The sequence below is a fragment of the Sinocyclocheilus rhinocerous genome, unplaced genomic scaffold (genome assembly GCF_001515625.1).
Source record: "Sinocyclocheilus rhinocerous isolate Xijiao unplaced genomic scaffold, SAMN03320098_v1.1 scaffold603, whole genome shotgun sequence".
Classification (NCBI taxonomy): Eukaryota; Metazoa; Chordata; class Actinopteri; order Cypriniformes; family Cyprinidae; genus Sinocyclocheilus; species Sinocyclocheilus rhinocerous.
Window position 1 is genome coordinate 1,669,506 of NW_015656630.1, and position 22,137 is coordinate 1,691,642.

Consider the following 22,137-nt stretch of genomic DNA (forward strand, 5'->3'; position numbering starts at 1 on the left):
CAGATGCAGAATATACCTGTGAAATTAAGGAAGACCGAACAACTCAAACACATTAAACAGCGCGAGTAGCCTAGTGTCTCTGTCAGCGGCACATGCAGCTTTTCTGTCAGAGCATATGACGGGCCGAGCCGCTTAAACTTGAGTTTGACTACTTAATCAGTTATATTAATAGAAATGCTTCACTGGGGCAAACAAAAAAATCCTAAAATAATAAATAGGATACCCCATAGCAGCATTTCCAGCAGTATCCAACATTTCTCAATCATGATCTTACTCAGCTAAATGTGACTATTAGCTTAACAGCTGTATTCCTTGTTTGCTAGCTACCTATGCACATACAGCATACAATTTAAAAATGTTCTACATTATGAACCTTAACCCAAAAACCTTTAGCTAATTGGTTTAGATAATTGTGACCCTGCCTGTGGAAACCCAACTAAAGTATTTTTTAACAGTGGATGAGTAATTCACTCCTTGATTTGCTTAATAAAAGCCTCCTTTGAGATCGTTTTGACCGACATGTTTATTGTGTATTATTTTCAACGTGTTTATTGCTAAGCTTAGTGTGGCAAAATAGAAGCGCAACCGTAATTGGTGTGCAGTGTATCCGGTTGCCATGACAACAACCTCACGCCTTCCTGCTGCTGCTTTATGTAATCAGAGTGTGAATTTGTAGATTTTCAATAACAAAACTAAAATGTGTTTAAAAGTGCGACTGACCAAATCGTCCAGAACCTTGTCTTACACACAGAGGCATTGTCATGTTACAATAGAAAAGGGTCCTGTTCAAACTGTTGGTATAAAATTAGAAGCACACAATTCCCTAGAATATCCTTATTTGCTTAAACATTAAGATTTGTACTCGTGGAAACCAAATCGTCCAGCTCAGTTTGCCCCCCCTCGAACTCGAAGAGATCTCTAATTTGATAGTTTACCATCTGATCTCACTCAGTGACTCTAGGCTACGTAGGACGGGACGAAACCATGCACTGAATGGGGGGAGATCATTTTGCCGGAAATGCAGAAATAAGCCATAATTTTGTTTTGTTCGTAACTCTTTGGTAGATACATTTATAATTCCTATTACATTACTACTACTACTGTCACTACTAATAAAACAGATCTCTGGGGGCCCCAAAAGTGCATGGGCCCTTAGAATCGTCCTAACTTCACCCCCCTTAGCGGCGCCCCTGAATATTTGTAATGTGTACCTTTGTTCTTATTTTTTATCAACAAAGATAAAATAATGACTAACATTTCTATCTTCACCCACATCGGCCTAATTGTCTACCATTCTTTTCAAAACACATTTCACAGTGAAAGACTCCAGATATTTAGCCTGCTAGATATTTCTCATCGACACTACACAATCCTCACTCACATGGACGAGCAAAGATTTGCCTCAGATTTCAGGCTTTTGTTGGTGATCTCCAGAAAACTGTTGCTGAGTGACAAATTGGGCCTAAAACTGTGTCGTGATTACCTCCCATAAGCTAAATACAATATAAACCAGCTTGGCCCAGTTTAAAGCAAATAAGACCAGCAGGGTATGTGTTGTGATTACATGTTTTGCACTTGTTACAGTGTCAAATTAGCTTAGCAACATGCTAAATTACTTTGTATGTATCCCTATACGCAAAGTACGCAAGCTGCGTAGGGCCCCCCGAAACACCAGGGGGCCCCCTTGCTCTCAAATATGATTTAATTTTAGTTTCGTTTTTGAATTTGGCCAGCGGTTATGAAAACCGCTTATGTCATTTCTTTTAATGCGGTGCGCTGTCGCCCTTTCTACGTAAAAATCAGTCAAATCATGTAACGTGATTCACCTGCAGATGACTGTATTCGTAACAAGCTAGTTAGTGCGTTTGCTATGCATAATTTGGAAAGCTCTCACAGTGCACTTCAGTTAAGGACTTGACTGAATCAGAATGCTAACGTAACAACAGTTCTCTGTGCTCTCGCTCTCAGTAGAAAGCACAGACCTTGTAGTGGATCTCAGCTTTATTAAAAGCTTCTTTGATGGGCAGTGTGTTAGCAGACAACAGACCAGAAAAAAGCCCACACTGCGTGATTCTGACGGATCATATGAGTCTCTTCCAAACTTCCCCTAACTCCCCACCAGTCTCTCTGGCCCCAAAACAACACTTCACAGGCAGAGGCAGACCCTTTGGGATTCAATTATAACCAGTTAAGTGAGAAGTGCTGGACTGCAACAGCATGTCTAATGGTTTGAACTCTACAACATCAAAATAGCTTCCAATTAGACTTCATAAATAAGCACAAATGCACTGGAGCAAATTAGAGACACACAAATGCAAATGCATAAACATACACCGATGCTCAAATACAGTGCAAACTTGAAGGACTCGAGCCACAGCTGGAAAACATATTTACGAGACAGCACTTCTGGATTCAAACCGAGACTCCTTAACAGCTCATAAACATTAACACTTGAAAGAAAAAATATCCACATAAACATCAGAAATTCGGTTTGGTCTACTGAGTAAGGGTGTAAATGCAGTAAAGCCAGCAGATTTAAACCAAGATTAAAGCTGAGAATCCTTCCTCCCAACCTTATGTTTACTCAGCTGAGAGATTAATGATTACAAGTCATCTAGTTCATCTCAGAAGGGCCGAACAGCACTTTTGGTGCTGTGTAATAGATGGACGCAGCGGTGCTGTAACTTAGTATTTAAAGAGCTGGGCTAGAAACCCAAAGGTTGTGGGTTCAAATCTTGCAAGGGCTGATTTATATACAATAATAAACAATACCAAAATCCATCCATCCATCCATCCATCCATCTATCTGAAAAATTAATTTGGTCAACAAAAAATACAGTTTGCTAATAATACATAATTAATGTTAAATAAAGTACAGTTAAATAATAAATTATTATTATTATTATTATAAACAAAACTTTGCCACCAACAAACTGTACTACTACTAATACTACTAATATAAATTAAATTAAATTAAATAAACTAATTAAAAATAAAGCAATATTGCCACCATCATGATACAGAAACAAGTTTGGCACCAAAAAAAAAAAAAAAAAATTGTACAAAGTACATGTGAATGTACACAGGTTTGTCCGCATTCCACCTGTGCTTATAATAATACAGAGTATACACAAGGCCTTCTAAAGCAGCTGTATCTAAATTTGTAATTAAATTTGACCTTCTCATTTAAATTCTTATTTTAAAAAGTAGCCTAAACTGTTCAGCTATTTCAAGGATCAAATGCATGCCCTGGTTTCAGTCCTACAATACTTTTTTAGCCATCCCAGATTGTGAGTGTCACATAAATCCACTGTCAAGTACACTGTTTGAACTAATGTGCTTTTGTTAGCTAACACTCCTGCAGAAGCGTGGCCTCCAGGGGCCCATGCGGACCACTATAAGTCTGTTCAGTTTCTTTGAGTTGAGTAAGCCTGCTAAGCTCAGTCAGCTGTTTCTAACTTTGTAGCTAAACTTTTAATGGGGCAGGTGAGTGTATATGTTTTGATTTACTGACACTGATTATCGTCCTTTCACAACCAATAAGATACTGACTTCTTGTTGTCTTTTTCTGGATTTACAAAAGCATCTTTCACGACATCAGCATCACTGAAAGTCTTTTGGGCTGTCCTATTAATACTATATTATAATAATAATAATAATAATAATAATAATAATAATAATAATAATAATAATAATAATAATAATAATAATAATAATAATAATAATAATAATAATAATAATAATAATAATAATAATAATAATAATAATAATAATAATAATAATAATAATAATAATAATAATAACAACAACAACATTAATAATACTAATAATAAATTGCATTTAGTAGTGTTTTGATTGCATTTATGAGACGTAGATCATCTATACCTTATTTTAAAGGGAATTAAATTTTTTAATAAAAAAAAAACAAAAACAAAAAAAAACCGGTGACTTCTCCAGATGTGCATGGGCCCTTCATTAAGGCAATAAAAATTTCATCAATACAAGACTTTTCGCCATTGTGCCCTGCGGCATTCTTTCAGATCTTAAAAATTAAATTAAAAACAGTGTCAGACTGAATGCAACAGCCAATCCTTTTGTACATCAAACCTAATGAGGTCTATTTCCATTTGAGCATTTGCGCACACACACACACTATGTGCGAGCTGTCTACTGTACTTAGATATTAGCTGCACTGCCATACAGCGTCGTTTGTTTTGCTCCGCTAGTTTTGTCTCTAGATGTTTTTTTTTTGTACTTTGTACTTTTGTTTCAAATTCAGAATTGCATCGCTCGCACCTACCTAATGATGCCTGCTGCCTACGCATGAAAGGATTGAAAAGGTTTATGCCTTTTTAATTTTCATGGGATGAAACATTTTCGAGCAAAACTCAAAGGGTACGACTAATTCGCTTTCATAAAAAAAAAAAAACAATTCCCTCAGTCACTGTTCCGCACGGTCTGACTCGAGGCTGTTGTGACTGACTGCAAAAAACACAGATACCATCTTTCCGGCCATCACAGAGAGTGTCAATGGATTAAAAACAGAGCTCATCAAACATGTAATTAGACTGCAAACAACTCCAGACACAGTGTTAATTACAGAGTGAAGTCTACTGCAGGACAGCTGCTAATACACGCTGACGGCCAGCCAGTACTAACAAAGCTGTCGTCTGAGATGAAATAAACAAGTGCGTATTACAGCATCTGTTGCAGAAGGTTTACTCTTTCAGTCTTCAGGCTTTGTTTTTCACGTCTTGTCATGTCTTTTATAGGGGTACATTGGTGCTGTTTCAAAAGAGCTGCTGAAGGGAGAACACTGAACGTTGTACTGATAGTATAAAGTTAAACATTATAATTTTGTGAGGTATTTGGAAATAAAGTTGAGAAATTGTATCACGTTGCCAGACATTTTGAGTTTTCTTAAGTTTCTTTTTTTTTTTATTCAACCATGTTCTACAAATAATAGGGCCTACATAATTATTACTGAGTTTGATCAAAGCCACTTCATCTCACAAAACCAGTTAAATTGCAGTATTATTACAATATTACTTTTAATGTTGCGCATCTGCTATTCAAAAATGCACAATTTGCACATCCGCAACAAAATTGTTTTTGAAATGTGATGTCATTTGCAGAAAATCTTATCAAATAGAACGACTGAAATTAAATTAAGAATGCTTGATTTTTTAAATCCATTTTCCTTTTTCAAGAAGAAGAAGAAGAACATTATTACGAACATATTTTAAAATAATGGTACAAAATCTTATTAATAATAATTATTATTATCAGTGTTGGTATGGTTTAGTAAAACTTAAAAAAATAAAAATAAAATAAAATATATACATATTAGAAAAGAAACTTAAATGTGAAAACTTAAACTTAAAAAAATCTAAATTAAATTAGAAATGATTCACAGCAACGAACTGTGATACAAATATTTTATATATTTTATATTAATTTATAATAATATTTATTGTTAGTGTTGGCATGGTTAACTAAAACAAACTATTTCAAGAATTAAAATAAAGCTGAAATAAAATAAAATATATAAATATTAGATAAAAACGATCTTAAAAATGTAAATGAAATTAGAAATGTTAGCAAATAACGGTGCTAAAATAAGTTTAAACTGAAGCACTAAAATCATTCAAACTAAAAGAGAACTCAATTAAAGCTAAATAAAAATCTATATGAAAACAAAAAACCCAAACTAAAATGAACTGAAGCTACAAAAATTAAAGCAAATTCAAAATATTTATATAATACTATAATAGCATATAAATAATACTAAAATAACACTGATTATTATTATTATTAATATAAGTTGTATGTTCTTTTTTAATTATTAAATTTCTTCTGAGTAATAAGGATTATACTCAGTAACGCACACTGGAATTTGTTCTAGATCTTTAGACGTGACATTATGCTGCTTTAGAAGCCTGTATAACCATTCTTTCATAGAAACTGTCATACAAAACACTGTTCTGCGTTCAGTTTTGGACATGGAGTGTATCAGATCAGGGGACGTCACGGACGTTTACAGACCCACGCAACTGAGGCGTGTCTCCTGTGATTGGATTTTAATGGAAATGAGGGTGAGAGGGTCATCCTTCGGCTATTTCCGATGGGCCGTGTCAAATCCATAAGGATAGTCGAAGGAGATGGAGTCGACACAGTTATCATTTACAATCACCTTCAAAAGACGCAAACACCCGGGAAGAACGACGTCACTCATCACTGGTGAATCACTTCAAAACAAAATCAAAAAACTTTTACAGAAGCATTAGACACTTCATTCTCAGGCACTCTGAATTTATGCATGATGAAGAGATGCAAAGGAAAGAGAGAGAGAAGATTGTTAGAGGGAATTGACAGAGGTAAGGGGCGGATGAGACAGGCTCATTTACACCACAGAGACGCCAACAACTGCAGCAGGCCACAGATGAAAGACTTTAAAGAAGAATCAATATATTACTGCCACTCCACCAATCCCTCATCAGTATCAAAAATAATTGGGGCTGAACGAAGAAAAAAACCCCAACAACAACATCAAAGCCTTCAAACAACAGTCCACAAAATAACAGATTAACAAATAAAACCGAATAAATAAATTATTCACAATACAAAACTTTGAAACTGTACTGTCTATTGTCCTTTTATTCCATCATTAAATGATCCTCGAATTTATCTATGTAAATAAACATGCACATTCTGATCAAGTTGAAGTAAAATATCATCAAAATTAATATATTTTTAAAAAGCATCAAAAACAGCTTTTCAACAGAGTAATTAAACTCAAAAATCAAAGATAATTGAAGAGCGTCAAAACAATGGGTTTAAATTAGCAGCTTATCAATTAGCTGCGATGGAAGTTAATTAAAAGCAAGATTAGAATAGACAGGCTGTTGTTTTCGAGTTTCATTCAAGAAACACCAAGCAGCCGCTGATTTGTTTTGTCTGAATAAACAATCTGAAACTTAATAACTATATATAATAACAATTGTGCAGGGTATAATGGCATTACATGATTTGAAAACCATCTGTGCTTGTTCTTTTATCATTTTATTATGCTTTGCGTCATGCAGTTTCCTAGGTTTCAAGATATTTTTTCTACTTGAGCACAAGCCTAAGTCCCAGGCTTAATATTTGATGGCTAAGAGTACTTCCAAGAAATTGCACAAGAAAAAATGTGTTATTGAAAGTATAAAATTAAGCTTACATACATAAAAATGTTTGGGAAACCACAATGAAGCACGAAGCATTCAAAGTGTAAACACAATCTATTTACTACATTGTAAGTCGTTTATCTGTTAAAGTCAGTGTTGTTGTTGTTGTTAACTAAACCATAAACTAAAAGTAAAACTACTAAAAAACGCTTTCGGTAATTGAAGTTGAAAATGTAAACAAAAATTTGAAATGCACAAATCAAAGCTATATACAGTATACACACACACACACAGGTGCATCTAAAAAAAATTCAATATCGTGATTTTTTTTTTGTTTTTTTTGCTTATTTCAAAAAGTGAAATTTTCATATATTCTAGATTCATCACATGTAAAGTAAAACATTTCCAAAGTTTTTTGTTTAAATTTGGATGATTAGAGCTTACAGCTCATGAATGTCAAAAATCCAGTATCTCAAAATATTAGAATACTTCCTAACATCAATCAAAAAATATATTTGCAAAACAGAAAAGTTAAGAGTTCTTTAAAGTATGTTCATTTATGCACTCAATACTTGGTCGGTGCACAAATGACAGCATCAGTGAGGTGTGGCATGGAAGCGATCAGCCTGTGGCACTGCTGAGGCACTATTGAGCCTTCAGCTCATCTGTATTATTGGACCTTACTGGACCAAAAAACAGTACACAGAATCTTTTGGATTACAATTTGCAACTAGAGTCAATAAACAAGCTGCAGGTAGTCCAAAAAGCAGTGGCTAGAGTCCTTACCAGGTCAAGAAAATATGATCATATTACCCCAATTTTACGGTCTCTGCATTGGCTACCTATTAAGTTCTGTATCAGTTACAAAATAGTATTACTTACCTATAAGGCCCTTAATGGCACCACTGATAAGCTACTACTAAATATTGTAGAAACTTAATTTGCTGTTGATTTGCAACAATTTGTATCATGAAAAGCGTTATAAAAATAAACTTGAATTGAATTGAATATTGTTGAATCGACGGTTTCTCATCTTTCTCTTGAAAATATCCCATAGATTCCATATGGGGTTCAGGTCAGGGATGTTGGCTGGCCAATCAAGCACAGTAATATCATGGTCAAAAAACCACTTGGAAGTGGTTTTGGCACTGTGGGCAGGTGCTAAGTCCTACTGGAAAAGGAAATCAGCATCTCCATAAAGCTTGTCAGCAAATGGAAGCATAAAGTGCTACAAAATCTCCTGATAGACGGTGACATTGACTTTGGACTTGATAAAACAGAATGGACCAACACCAGCAGACGTCACGGCACCCCAAATCATCACTGACTTCGGAAAATTCACACTGGACTTGGAAGTGAAGTGGCTTGGTAGCCCTTTTTCTGAAGACATCTGAGCGTGGTGGCTCTTGATGCACTGACTCCAGCTTCAGTCCACTCCTTGTGAAGCTCTCCCAAGTATTTGAATCGGCTTTGCTTGATCCCTGGCCATCCCTGTTGCTTGTGCACATTTTCCTACTCATTTTCTTCCTACCAGTCAACTTTGCTTTTAATATGCTTTGATACAGCACTCTGTGAACAGCCACCTCTTTCAGTAATGACCTTCTGTGACTTACCCTCTTTGTGGAGGGTGTCAATGATTGTTGTGCTCATAAGTTTACATACCACTTGCAGAATGTGGAAAATGTTAATAATTGAAAAAATAAGAGGAATCATGAAAATTGCATGTTATTTTTTATTTAGTACTGTCCTGAATAAGCTATTTCACATAATAGATGTTTACATATACTCCACAAGACAAAATAATGACAAAATTTATAAAAATGACCCCATTCAGAAGTTTACATACCCTTGAATCTTAATACTGTGTGTCATTTCCTGGAGAACAGTATGTATGTGTGTGTGTGTATACACACACACACACACACACACACACGCACGCACGCACACGCACACACAGATAAAATGACAAAAGTGCATACTGAAATACCTTAAACTAAAATTAAAATGGAAACTGAAAATACAAAAATAAAAACTCATCAAAATAATAAATATTAAACTAGTATAGAAATAATAAATACTTTTTGTAATGGCACAAAAATATTATACACAAACAAATAATATAAAATAACAATGATTTTACAAAATAAAAAATGTTTTGTTAAAGTTTCTTAACGTTTTAATGTATATGTATTAAATATTTATATACTTAATATTTTCATTTACATTTGGTTAAATAATCAATAAAACCACTATAATTCACTATTATAATACATAAATATATAGAATACATAATTTATCATTTTAAATTTAGTAGCTTGTGCATTTACAAGCTACAGCAGCTCTGACAACAGTTACATGTGACTAAACAGCTACATACTGCACATAAAGTCAACCTTTCTTTCAGTTGTGATAAAAAGCAATAATCTCAACCAGAATTATAACTTTTTCACTCCAGTACAGCAGATATTCCATCCCATCTCTATCAAGCTATGTAAAAGCATAAAAATATCGCCTGCGGTGAACAGGAACCCGGTAAGAAAAACACAGAAGCAGAGAGGGAACAAAAGGCATACGGCCAGAATCAATAACAAAGATATGACCAAAAATCAATGTTCATTCGCAGAGGTAACCACCAGACAGGACTATCATTTTGGTGGGTGAGGCATGACTCTTCAGATTCAAACAACAATGATGTGAAATCCCATTACATAAGAGGGCAACGGAGGGCAGCACTGAGACCTCTAATGGATCAGCGCTGAGAGGTGGCGTAAGGAGAGCCTGTCATCTCAGAGATGAGGAGAGGGGAGAAGAAAGACGAGGGACGGGAGAAATTTCTTAAGGTTTTTATTGTGAGTATAAGGCGACCCGGATTGAAAATTTACCAAAAAGTAAAGGTTTGCAAACCGTGAAGTATCATATGCGAGGCATGCCATGCTTGCCCAGTAATCAAAGTGGATCACAAGTGAACGGCTGTGATGGTTCAGGAAACACCGTAGTACCTCTTAGACGTCTTAAGATGCCATTAAGATCCATTAGTGGTCCATTAGCATGTAAAAGCTTGTGGACAACTCAAGGGCTGTTTGATATTCACAAATGAGCACTAATTAAAGAGGACAAGAGTTGGGAATGAGAGCAGAATGTATTCAGCTTGCATATTTCTTAGCCGTGGTTCACCTGGAGTAATTGAAGAGTCGACTGCCCCAGAGCGAGTGATTTCCTCTGGAGCCTCCGTGAAAGAAGCAGGAGTCGGTCCCGTCGAAGTAGTTCAGCCCATCTTCTGTGTTGCTGGAGGCGTGACTGTGGACCATGTCCAGAAGAACCGTGATGCCCATGGAGTGTGCGGTATCAACCAGATGCTTCAGATCACCAGGAGTGCCGAAGCGGCTGAGGGAAAGAGAATGCGTGGTTTGTAGTGAATTGGTGTGCTGTTTGTGGGGTTGATGGTTATGAGGTGGTGTAAGCTAGCTGATAAAGATCTTTAGTGGTAAACCGAAAGGTTCTAGGTTAAAAGTTCACAAAGTTTGAACCAGGATCATTACAATTGGCCCTTGTGCAAAACCCTTAACTAGATTACTCCACGGGGATTATCCATGCAACTGTATGTTGCTCGGGATAAAAAGGTCAACTGATTAACTAATTAGCAGCTAATTATAAAATTCTACTGTCCACATGCTATGACATTTACCTTTGATTGAAAATCTCAGAAATAATATAAATGAGACATCATTCAGGACTGGGAAACAAACACCATTTCTTATAATAATAATAATAATAATAATAATAATAATAATAAAAAAACAGAAAATGTAATTCAGTTAATTAATATAAATGTTAAATTTATATAAATTTAGTTAGTTAATATAAATGTAATGATGGTAATTACATCATTACAATAGCATTATGCATTTTGTTACAATCAGTTGCATTTAATAAAAATAAATATATTAAATTAGTGAAATATATTACTATATTTATGTTTTTTTTATTAAAAATAGAATATTTTATTCAAATTTGTTAATGTTGTAAACTACTAGTATGCTGTATATTACTTAAATTATAACATACAAACAGTAAGTTTGGATTGTTGAAAGTTTTTGAAAGAAGTCTCTAATGCTAACACAATAAATATTATTACAATTTAAAATGACTTAATATAAATATTAATTGTAATTTATTACTACGTTTTATGGCATATATATATATATATATATATATATATATATCTCGAATCAGAACCATTCTTTATGATGAAAATATGACACTTATTTGCGGAAACATTTGAACCAATCACCTTAGCCATAAATGCCAGTACTGCAAATGGATACAGGAAAAATCAATGTTGATTATCACCTAATGACATTTTTGTGATTTATATGTTGCTGGCAAACATTTTAAATGGCCATCAAGGGAAAAAAATAGTCAAGTTATGGCATCTACTACCAACTACTAACTGCTAAAGCTAATTAAACCACAGCTAAATAAACCGCCTCCTACAGAATAAAAAAGGGAGTGGATTCTGATGCAATGGTAAAACTGCAAAACAAACACTCACTCCAAACTCCCAGCATGCCCAGAAGCGCTATATCTACTCTGCGGGGTTAAAAGATATCAGGACAAAGAACAAGTAAAGTGAGAAGAGAGCTAATGATATTCCAAGCCACCTCCCTTTCTCGCTCCCTCCACCTGGCAGAAAGAGGAATAAGAACTTAAATGTGCATGAGTGATCAATCATGAGTGAAATTACTCTGTATACATTGCACTTTATCTGGACTGGTCCACCAGTGCCGACCGCCTCAGCCAGCCAAAGCCAAATAAAGATTCCCAATGACTCTGTCATATCTTATTAGGTTGAGGGAGTTGCTCACTCCCCACATTCAAAGATGCAATTTTCTTTCATGAGAGTTTATTTATTTTGGAGACCCAATTCTGTTTTTTACTATTGTTATTTATCGGAGCTTTCTTCTATTTGGGGATTAGCGGCAAATGTGTTTACAATAAGATTACTGCCCTTGACAGAGGACCTCATCCTGATTTAAAGACTGGAATTACTGCTGCATGGGCTGAGAGACAACCCCACCAAACCCCGAGCTCTAAAGGAAAATGAAAAGCATTTAGATACTGTCACACGCGGAGTCTACCAGGCCTTGTAGATATAATGCTAATAAATAAAATGTGACCAGGGCACAGCATGCTAATGGGTTTTGGTGAAGGCGAAGTGCATGTTCTTGCCATATCCGGAACAACTAGATCTGAAGTCCTGAGGTGAATATAATTTCCTTCGGGATGAAGGTGTTAACCTTCGTTCTTAAAAATACAATACATAACCAACCTCCTTGGTGACTTTAAGTCTGTAAGTGATCCGACAGCTTCAAGAGGGAAATGCAAACGTGTCCTGTACAGCAGCGGTCGTGTTTTATTCTATAGCTTTGACTATGTTTTGAGGATGATGGCATCAAGAGACAAATTAATTTGCACAAAATACTGAGTTTGACTGAATGCACAATGACAAAAGATATGGGATGATTTCGCCTCCTTCAGAAAAGTTAAGAAGTCTATTTATGTTATTATCCATAGCACTGGTCAGAACAGACTAACCACCCATTTTTGGGTTTCGACCCCTACACACTGCTACGGTGACTACACAATTTATTTAACAATATAGCATTGATTTGGAGGTCTTTACTTATCACTAAAATAATTTTATAGCACTCCAAAACAAATAACGTATTATTTAATTGATGAGGGATTTGAACATACAATCTTGCGGTTCCCAACCCAATTCTTTATCCACCAAGCCACACAACTCGCACATGAATGCAACCTTTAATCGCCAGAAACATGATATATGCACTACATTTTAAAGGGGTCATATGATGCGATTTAAATTTTTCCTTTCTCTTTGGAGTGTTACAAGCTCTTGGTGCATAAAGAAGATCTGTAAAGTTGCAAAGACTAAAGTCTCAAATCCAAAGAAACGCACTGGATAGCTGGCCAATCAGAGCACACCTCACTTTTCAGCTTTGAAAAAAAATTAGCTTTGCAAAAATCGTAAAAATCGTAAAAATCGACACGTTTCAGAAAGGCGGGGCATAGAGGAGAAACAATAATGTACAGTATGTGGAAAATAATGTGTTTTTTGAACCTTAAACCGCATAAACACATTTCATTACACCAAATACACCAAATAATGTTCTTTTTAGCAGCATCATATGACCCCTTTAAGTCTGCTTAAGGATATAAATTCAAACCTCTTAGGTCATGGGTTCGATTCCCAGAGAATGCATGAATTGATAAAATGTATGCATTGAATGCAAGTCCGTTTGGATAAAAGCATCTGCCAAATGCATAAGTGTAAATGTACCTGGAAGCTGCAAAGAAGTTAGTGACCTGATAGCCAAAGCTTGCATAGTAGGCATGTTCCATAATTGCCATGAGCTGGACACAGTTGTATCCTGAAATGAAATACAAGTGTAGAAAAGCATTTAAATCAGTTTTACAGTCAAAAGACCTTCAACAAAACAAGATCTTCAAAGTGAAACACATCTAAGGTGTAATCTTTGTGTAAGTTGTTATCTTAATATGATTAATTTCAAGTGCTGCACACTGGAAAATGTAAATTAATTAAAAACATAATTAAAAACGAGTGAAACCAAAGCATATGATTAAATGTCAACTGCAGCATGATCTGAATCTTCAATAGCAAAAACGACAGCATGATAAATTACAATTAAGTTGATATTTTTTATTAAAAAAAGAATATGTGAACAGTGTAAAAACTTTCTGTGAATAATAATCCTGTGATACAATTATATCAATAGATTTTGATAAAGAATGTCAAAGAAGTTTTGAAACTCCAGTTTCAGGAGGTTTAGGACTTCTCCTTCAAGATCTGTTTCCCAGCCCAGCTGTCCATACCATTGTCCTGAGGCTTAGGTTCACCTTTAAACAGTTGCTCCTTTAAACTACTATAACAACCAATCCTGTGGAAAACTCTGTCAACACACTCTCACACATAAACCTAAAAGAGAACTGACAGAGGACTGACTTGCTCCTCAACAACTCAACATTACACATCTTTTAATATTAAATAAATAGAGCTATCATGGGAGCAAGAAGATTTAGATAAATTGACAATTTCTATTGGTATTTTATGGGCACTTAAAACTAAATGTTTATTTAACAGAATTAATAGGTTGTTGTTCTATCTGAATTGTGCCATTCTTTTTAATAATTGTGTGTTGCAATTAGTCTTGGACAGAGAACTGAGGTGAAACAGTAATTACTAAAAAGCTATTTTTCCATTTCAATTCACTCAATCTTGCTCCACGGTGTCCCCAACAAAGGTTATTTTGACATTTTTATGAGTCCTTTTATGAAAACAATACCACAAGGCCAATTCCAGGATTCAATAACATCAAATCAAACTGCTGTGAGTCCAGGCAAACTTAAAACTTATTACCCCCCTCCTTTAACAAGTATGACTAAAGCATTTGTCATAGCTGAGATTCAAATAAGTTATCTTTAAATCCTACGCAGGTGCTTTGAGCACCAAAATATAATACATTATTAATATTTCATGATGTATGTTCATCATATCAAAGGGAAAGGTACTGTTAGTGCCATAAAACTTATTTACAAACTCCTAAGGCAGCAAATCAGAATATTAGAATGATTTCTTGAAGAATCACGTGGCACTGAAAACTGGAAAATAGCTGCTCAGAAATATTGAATGAAAATGGCTGCTTAAAATACATTAAAATATCAATCAGTTACTTTAAATTTTAACAATACTTCACAATATTACTGTTTTAATGACATCTTCTTACAGTCATACAGAGAGTCTGTTACAACATGAGGGTGAGTAAATAATGACAGAAGTTTTATTCTAGGATAATCTATTACTTTATAAATACAAGTGATTGTCAAGAACAACATTTTTTTGGATATAGATGTGTTGTCACTTGCATATCTTGCAGTGATTGTGACTGTACCCGAGAGAGTTACCATTGTTTGCTCTCTCACAGCATAGTGCTAATTAAGCTAGAGTTGCCTTCCTTTGCTTCTGTGATACTTGCATTTAACTCCTTTTGTTTGTCAATCACTTTTTCATGTGGATGTTGATTAAATCATAGTACAAAGGATGTTTTTGTGTCCCGCTCATCTGACTCAGTTCTTCCTCCATCGCAAAGTCTCTTATCAAATGGATTTAAACATCCGACCTGTCAAGCAACAATTTATCATGCAGAACCCAACAAAAAATCCCAATGACTCAAGAGAAGGCCATATGTAGCGTATAATAATATGAAAACCTTATTTTCCATTTTCCTTATTTTTCAGAGGACTTTGAGTACTGTATTGTGCTTGTGATATTTAACTTTTTATAAAAGAAGCCCATTTCAACGTGTATTTCTGTACTACTAGAAAATTTCTTAAAAATAATTCCCTGAATTGAAACTTTTTTCAGGGGGGGAATAAGACATGAAAGGATATAAGGGCACCACTATTTCTAAAACTAGTGCCAAAAAGCTCTTCCATTAGGAGACAAAGTGCAGCTTTGCTTTTGTTGTCTTCTGGAGGGTTGAGAAGCACATTAACTGAGGCACAGAACCCTGGGGAGAGTGCCGATCATGAAAGAGAGCAGTCAAAGAAGCCACAATGACTCACTATTTTAACATCCATTTAAGGGGTGAAAAATAATTTTATGCTAACTAACTATCTGCTTACTAACAGATTTGCTCCAGGCAAAGGTAAATGCTTCAGCCCTCGAGAAAACAAACAACAGAAGGTTATGTTTTATGGATCAAACCAATGCAATGAACACATGTTTAAGGTACCTTCTGTAATCCCCACAGCTCAAAAAAACAAATTTGGAACCTTCTGACATAGTAATTGTAGGCTGGCTTCCTCTCAGGCTTCCATGTCAAAAGCTCTGTAAGTGAACAATCATGGGAAACAGCTCTCTGTGCAGTAATGGAATCACTCGAGGCGGCAGCTGTTCTCACATCTGCTAACTAAACTTAACAGTTCCGCTTGCGACAGTTAGCATGATATTCCATGTGGAACTGCTTTCTCGCTTTATTTGTGCCACTGTATGCTGTATGCATGATCATTTTAGGTTGCATCTTGAGCTGTTTTCTTAGAAATATGCTCTATAGGATTTTCTTGAGGATGCAAGGAAGGCAGTGCTTTCTCTAACAACATGATGACGACTAATTTGACAAAATATGAGATCAAATGGTGTGTAAATTACTCAAGGGACAATGACAAGAGTGTCTGTGATAAAAAAGAAAAGAAAAAACTATAACATTTATACCATTTTTGAGAAATGACAAAAGACTCTAAAATGTCATGTGGTGCAACATTAAGTAAATACTTATACTCTGAATACAAGTGTACAGAACTTAATTATTATTTACAAAAGAAAGTTTTTAAAGTTTGTATTTATTCATGTGACAAATTTGATGAATTATACATTTCTTTGGGGGGGGAGTCACACTATGACATTTTACAACTTGAACTAACTTTGCCTTGTTATAAAATAGCCACCTTTTCACATATTTTGAAAGACATACTGACCTTGATACACACTCATGCTGAATTACAAGACTTTGAATTTGGACTCTGAATTTTTGCTCAAATATTAATAAGCAGTGAAGCATTTGTTTTCTAAGAAATAATAATAAAAGATTATCCCAAACTGCTTTTAATAAGGTTTTTACCAAGAATGAAAGTTTTTTTCTTCATTATAATATCAGGACAGTTGTATTACCCTGGCATTTGGACTTTTTCCACCATTACTCAGCATTTAAAAAAATAAATAAATGAATTGTAATTCATAAATTATAAACATGCTCATAAATGGTGTATCAAAGTCTTTGAGTGCATGAATTGCATTTTTAATAAACGAATAGAGGGCCATGCAATGACCCTCATATTTCTGAAGTAACACTCTCCAACAGCTTTTATTTATATTCCTTTGCTGCCTGCTAGTGTAGTGATAAATAAAGAATAAGATAAACACAACCATGCTATGTAACAAAATGAAAACATGCTCAGTCTAAGTGTACATATGGATTGCTCATATGGATTCTTTGATCAGCAGTAAGTTTTTTTCTTAAAGATTTCTTCTGGCCTGGGAGCTCAGGGTTGGTGACTGGCCCTTATAAAGGGGTGTGTTCCACTTTGCTTGGTTTGTATCATTTTGACGTGTGTTTTGGCAGTGTTTCTGTAGATTTCATCACTCACCAAGATCCTTAATGCGAGGAAGCACATCTCTGGTGAAGTTTTTGTACGAGGCAATTTTTTCCTCAGGCGAACTGATGCCCACATGGGCCTCATAGATACGAAGGCTGCTGGGCCATGGGGGTCTGGGGTGCTGGAACTGGGGGCGAGAAAGAAGAAAGGTTAGAGAGAGAGAAAGGGCCCAGAAATCAATCCACATTTCTTTAGTGAGCTTTGATGAGAGATTTTGCTAGAAGGTTCTGCTGAGCATCTGGGTTACCTCAAAGACCCTGATGCAACAACACAAATATTTGACTTGATTGAACGCTTGCAACAATACAATGGAGACTAAGTTCTCAGTCTAAGCCTAGAGTTTGGAGCTTGGAAATGTAGAAATTGCAACGTAAACTTTTTTGTTGTTGTTGTTTATTCAAAGTTTTGTCATCTACAACAATGTAATACAATATAATATAATACATGTGATTAATCTACTTAATTTATTACCATATTATTTCATTAATTTGGAAGAAAAGACAGTTTAGCCTATTTTGAAAAAAAAAATGTCAGTTCTGAATGCTATATCCTTTTAATATTATATTGGCTTTAGTATGGCAATCTTTTCGGTTTTATTACCAGGCATAACATAGGCAATTACATATATAGGCACACCGGAGTGAAATGCAAAAAAGAAAGCTAAACCAATTGTGGCTCACTGAAAAGGGTGCCATTCCAGAAAGCAAAAAGCAATATTTCCTGCCTTTAATCATGCAGCAACCGCTTTAACTGCCAGATGACATTGTGTTACCAATTCATCTCCTGTAAAAAACTGGATCATGAGCATGATGCCATTGACCACAGTCACTGTATGAATGTCTGATGCCATGAATAGATAAAGGGAAATATGTCTCATTGCCATTGTGGAAGAACCACCCATATCAAAGCAGTTTGCAAATGGTTCTTCGGCGAAACGAAGACATCAATAGGGCGAAAGCAATTGTTGAATCGCCTCTGATTAAATTGCCTGTTTAATGTGGCGGGCCACTTAAGAGGCGGTTTCGAGTGTCATTACTAACACGGAAGAGGGGTCGCCGTACGAGCGGGGTGCTTCAAAGATGCTAATGGCTACTGATGATAAATGTTCGAGAGCCACAGGGAGGCCTGAATAACATCACGGTCCTGTAAACATTCCCTCCCTCTTTGACTTCTATTGTAAACTACCTCCACCCCAAAACCAAATAGTGACTTGAAGGAGATTAAAATCAAACGGGTGTTTCCTCAAACTTTTGGTCCTATGAACATTCAATGAAAAGTAGCAATTATGGATCTTTAATCTTGTAAGAATAGTTAAGGTGAAAGGATTTGTGTGTATGTGGTGAAACTGGAACTCTTGGTTCTTGGAAGCAGCGATCAGTCGATGATGACTGGTGTGATGTACAATTCTCCACTGACCCTCTGCAGGGCAAAACCTGACTGTAACAGGTTAAACCATGCCAGAGTCCACAACTCAAACCCTCCTCCTTGACAGCTCAGAAAGCATCTGCCTGAACCGTAACACTGGAAACTTCTGAGAGCATGTGCTCATGTGTGAGAAACACAGAGATACCGTAGAAGAACTGGGTTTATGTGAAAAGTACCAAGAAAGACACTTGTCTAGAAATGTGTTTTTGTGTTAAAAACAGGAGTATCCCTTTTGTAGTAGGGTCAAACTATGTTCAAAATTAGCATCTCTGAAGGTTACGGGTCTATAACAAATCGCCAGGATACAGAAATCGGAACAAATTATCATCGTCAAGTCCCTGCCAGAAGCAAGCATTAAGCATATGATCGCTCCAGCTCACCAGATGATAAACACTCAGGAACTCCTCCACATACCATTCCAATGGCCTTCCCTCCTGCTGGATGTTCAGAAGTAAATCCTCAGCCCAGTCCATGCTTTCAGAGTCCTGTCTTCTGTCAGGGGTTGCCAGGCGAAGGAGCTTGAAGGAGTACGAAGGAGGCAAATATCAAATAAACGGCGTCTTTTAATAAATCCACTTGGGAAAAACCAGGAGAAAACAACCTCTTTACATGACGGAGACAGGACAAACAAACTGAGGAAAGGCAGGGCTATTTACACTAAACCAAACGATGGACTAATAAGATAATTAATGCAACACAGGTGGAAACTAATGAATGCTGATTAACTAAATGAGAACAGGAACTAAACCAAATAAGGGCAGAGAGGAACTAAACCGAAACAAACACGTGACAGATATCGCCCCCCTCCCGGAAGGCACGTCCCGTGCCGTAACAGTAACATCGGGGAGGGGTTCGCTGCCCTTGAGGCTGGTGCAGGACAGGAACAGGGCGGAGACAAATTTGACCCATAAAACATCCTAAATGAGAACAAAATTATCATCACAAAAATTCAAGTTGAAATAAAGAGTTTACCCAGTGTTTCAAGTAGTTTGAATATCGAATGAGTGTCAAGTTGACCCCAACACAATGGAGGGTCCTAAAGTGTCTTGAATAATTGCCCAGAATAATTATATTGTGTGTATTCTACTGTATTTCTGTTCAGCTGTTTACACTCACCTGGTATGGCTGTGGAGGGTCCCAGTGAGTCCAGTCATAGGTGACAGAATCTAGTGTTTTTGTGACATGTTTGGCCCATGGAGAGATCCGAAACAGACATTCGCCTGTTTTAGTCAGGACCACAAGCTACAGACAGAAACGACAAATGTGACATCTTCAAATTTTCATGGTAAAGTTTTTGATGCAAAACAGAAACATACAGTATATACATATATATACATATATATATATATATAAAATATATATATTTTTATTACACAGCCGTTCAAAGGTTTGGGATCAGTACAATTTTTTGTTTTTTTTTTGGAAAGAAATTAAACTATCATTCAGCAATCATTATATTGATCAAAAGTGACATTTATAATGTTACAAAATATTTCTATTTCAAATAAATGCTGTTCTTTTTAAAGGGGTCATATGATGCGATTTCAAGTTTTCCTTTCTCTTTGGAGTGTTACAAGCTGATTGTGCATAGATAAGATCCCTGAAGTTGCAAAGACTAAAGTCTCAAAACCAAAGAGATATTCAATAATGATCTTTAAAAAAGCATCTTATGACCCCTTTAACTTTCTATTAATCAAAGAATCCTTAAAAAAATGTATGGTTTTAGCAAAATATTAAGCAGCTCAACTTTTTTTTCAGCATTGAAACTAAGAAGAAATGTTTCTTGAGCAGCAAATTAGCATATTAGAATATCTGTAGGAAAATTCATCAAAATATTTAACTGTTTTTAATGTATTTTTGATTAAATAAACGCAGCCTTGGCGAGAAGAGACTTTCTTCAAAAACAATGTTTCAGACCCCAAACTTCTGAATGGTAGTGTGTGTTTATACACACACACACACACACACACACACACACATATATATATATATATATATATATATATGCTCAGATTTTTGGGCCCCACTATTAATCATCAGAGCAGCCGTCTTCTGATATTATGCAAAATATATTTTCCAGGCAATTCCATTGGGGTTCCTGTGTGCTGCTAGTTGTTGTCATGGTTTAAAAGCACCATTTATTAAAAAGGAAATATTGAGAGCTTTTCATCTAGATTCTAAAAACAGCTCTTTGTCATAACCATGCCACATTTGATTAATATTATTACAAAATCCCTTCCCCCTCCAATGGTCTTTTCCCAACCCACCTATCTTCATAAGTTTACCTGATTCAGTAAACACACACACACACACACACACACACACACACACACAAACACCAGGTGGACAGAGGGGAGGAGAAGAGCAGAAGAAAACAAAGCACTTTAAGAAGGTCCATCATTGCTTTCAATCTCTCAGGGGGCAGCTTGGAGATTGTCACAGATCGATAGCCGTTCTGGAGAGACATTGGGGTGGGACAAAACATCCTTAAACCGCTCTGCTTGGCTTTGCACAGACTATTACCAAGCTAAGAACATACCATCGCTTTACTGACAGCAGAAATAACACTGTGAATTTGAGAAAGAATGACAGAGAAAGAGAGAGAGAGAGAGATGACTTGGAGAGTGACTCTTAGAGTGTGACTGTGAAAAGCTAGAGGAACAGAGTTCACAGTAAAGTTCTGGAAGGAAAAAAATGTAATTCATGTCATTAATATCTAGGCAAAGAGACTTCTAGTACATTCCCAGAAAAGAAGGTACAAAAGCTGTCACTGGGATGATACCTTTTTAAAAGCTACACTTTTATACCTTATTTAAACCTATTAGTACCTTAAAGGTACATATTAGTACCTAAATTAATTAACCCTAATTAAATTAAACTATTTTCTGAGATGTACCAACATTATCAATTGTGTAACATTAAAATGTTATGGATATTAAAATTCTATAGTTAAATAAATTCTAAAGTTAAATAAATAATTAAAAACTACAAACTAAAGTCATTTTAAATGCTTCAAGTGAATTTAGGCATCACATTAAGTAAGCGTTTAAAAATTGCACAAGTAATCTAAAATGTCAAAATAGGGGAAATTAACATGCACAATTAAACATAATATCTGCACACACACACACACACACACACACATATATATATATATACTTGTATATAATGTATATTATATAGAAATATTTTATATATAAATCTAACATATTTTTCCTTAATATGTACATGTACGTGTGTGTGTGTATTTTTTATATACATAATAAATATACACAGTACACACATATAGTAC

At 35.5% G+C, this 22,137-nt stretch overlaps 1 protein-coding gene across 1 annotated transcript in view; it reads right to left on the reverse strand.

Annotated features, from left to right (window-relative positions):
* The window catches only part of LOC107720547 (1,4-alpha-glucan-branching enzyme), a 146,815-nt gene that overhangs the window by 86,457 nt on the left and 38,221 nt on the right, over positions 1-22,137 (reverse strand). The window contains 4 exon segments of the mRNA XM_074560110.1: positions 10,341-10,550; positions 13,528-13,618; positions 17,412-17,547; positions 19,962-20,087. Coding sequence (XP_074416211.1) covers positions 10,341-10,550; positions 13,528-13,618; positions 17,412-17,547; positions 19,962-20,087 — 563 coding nt within the window.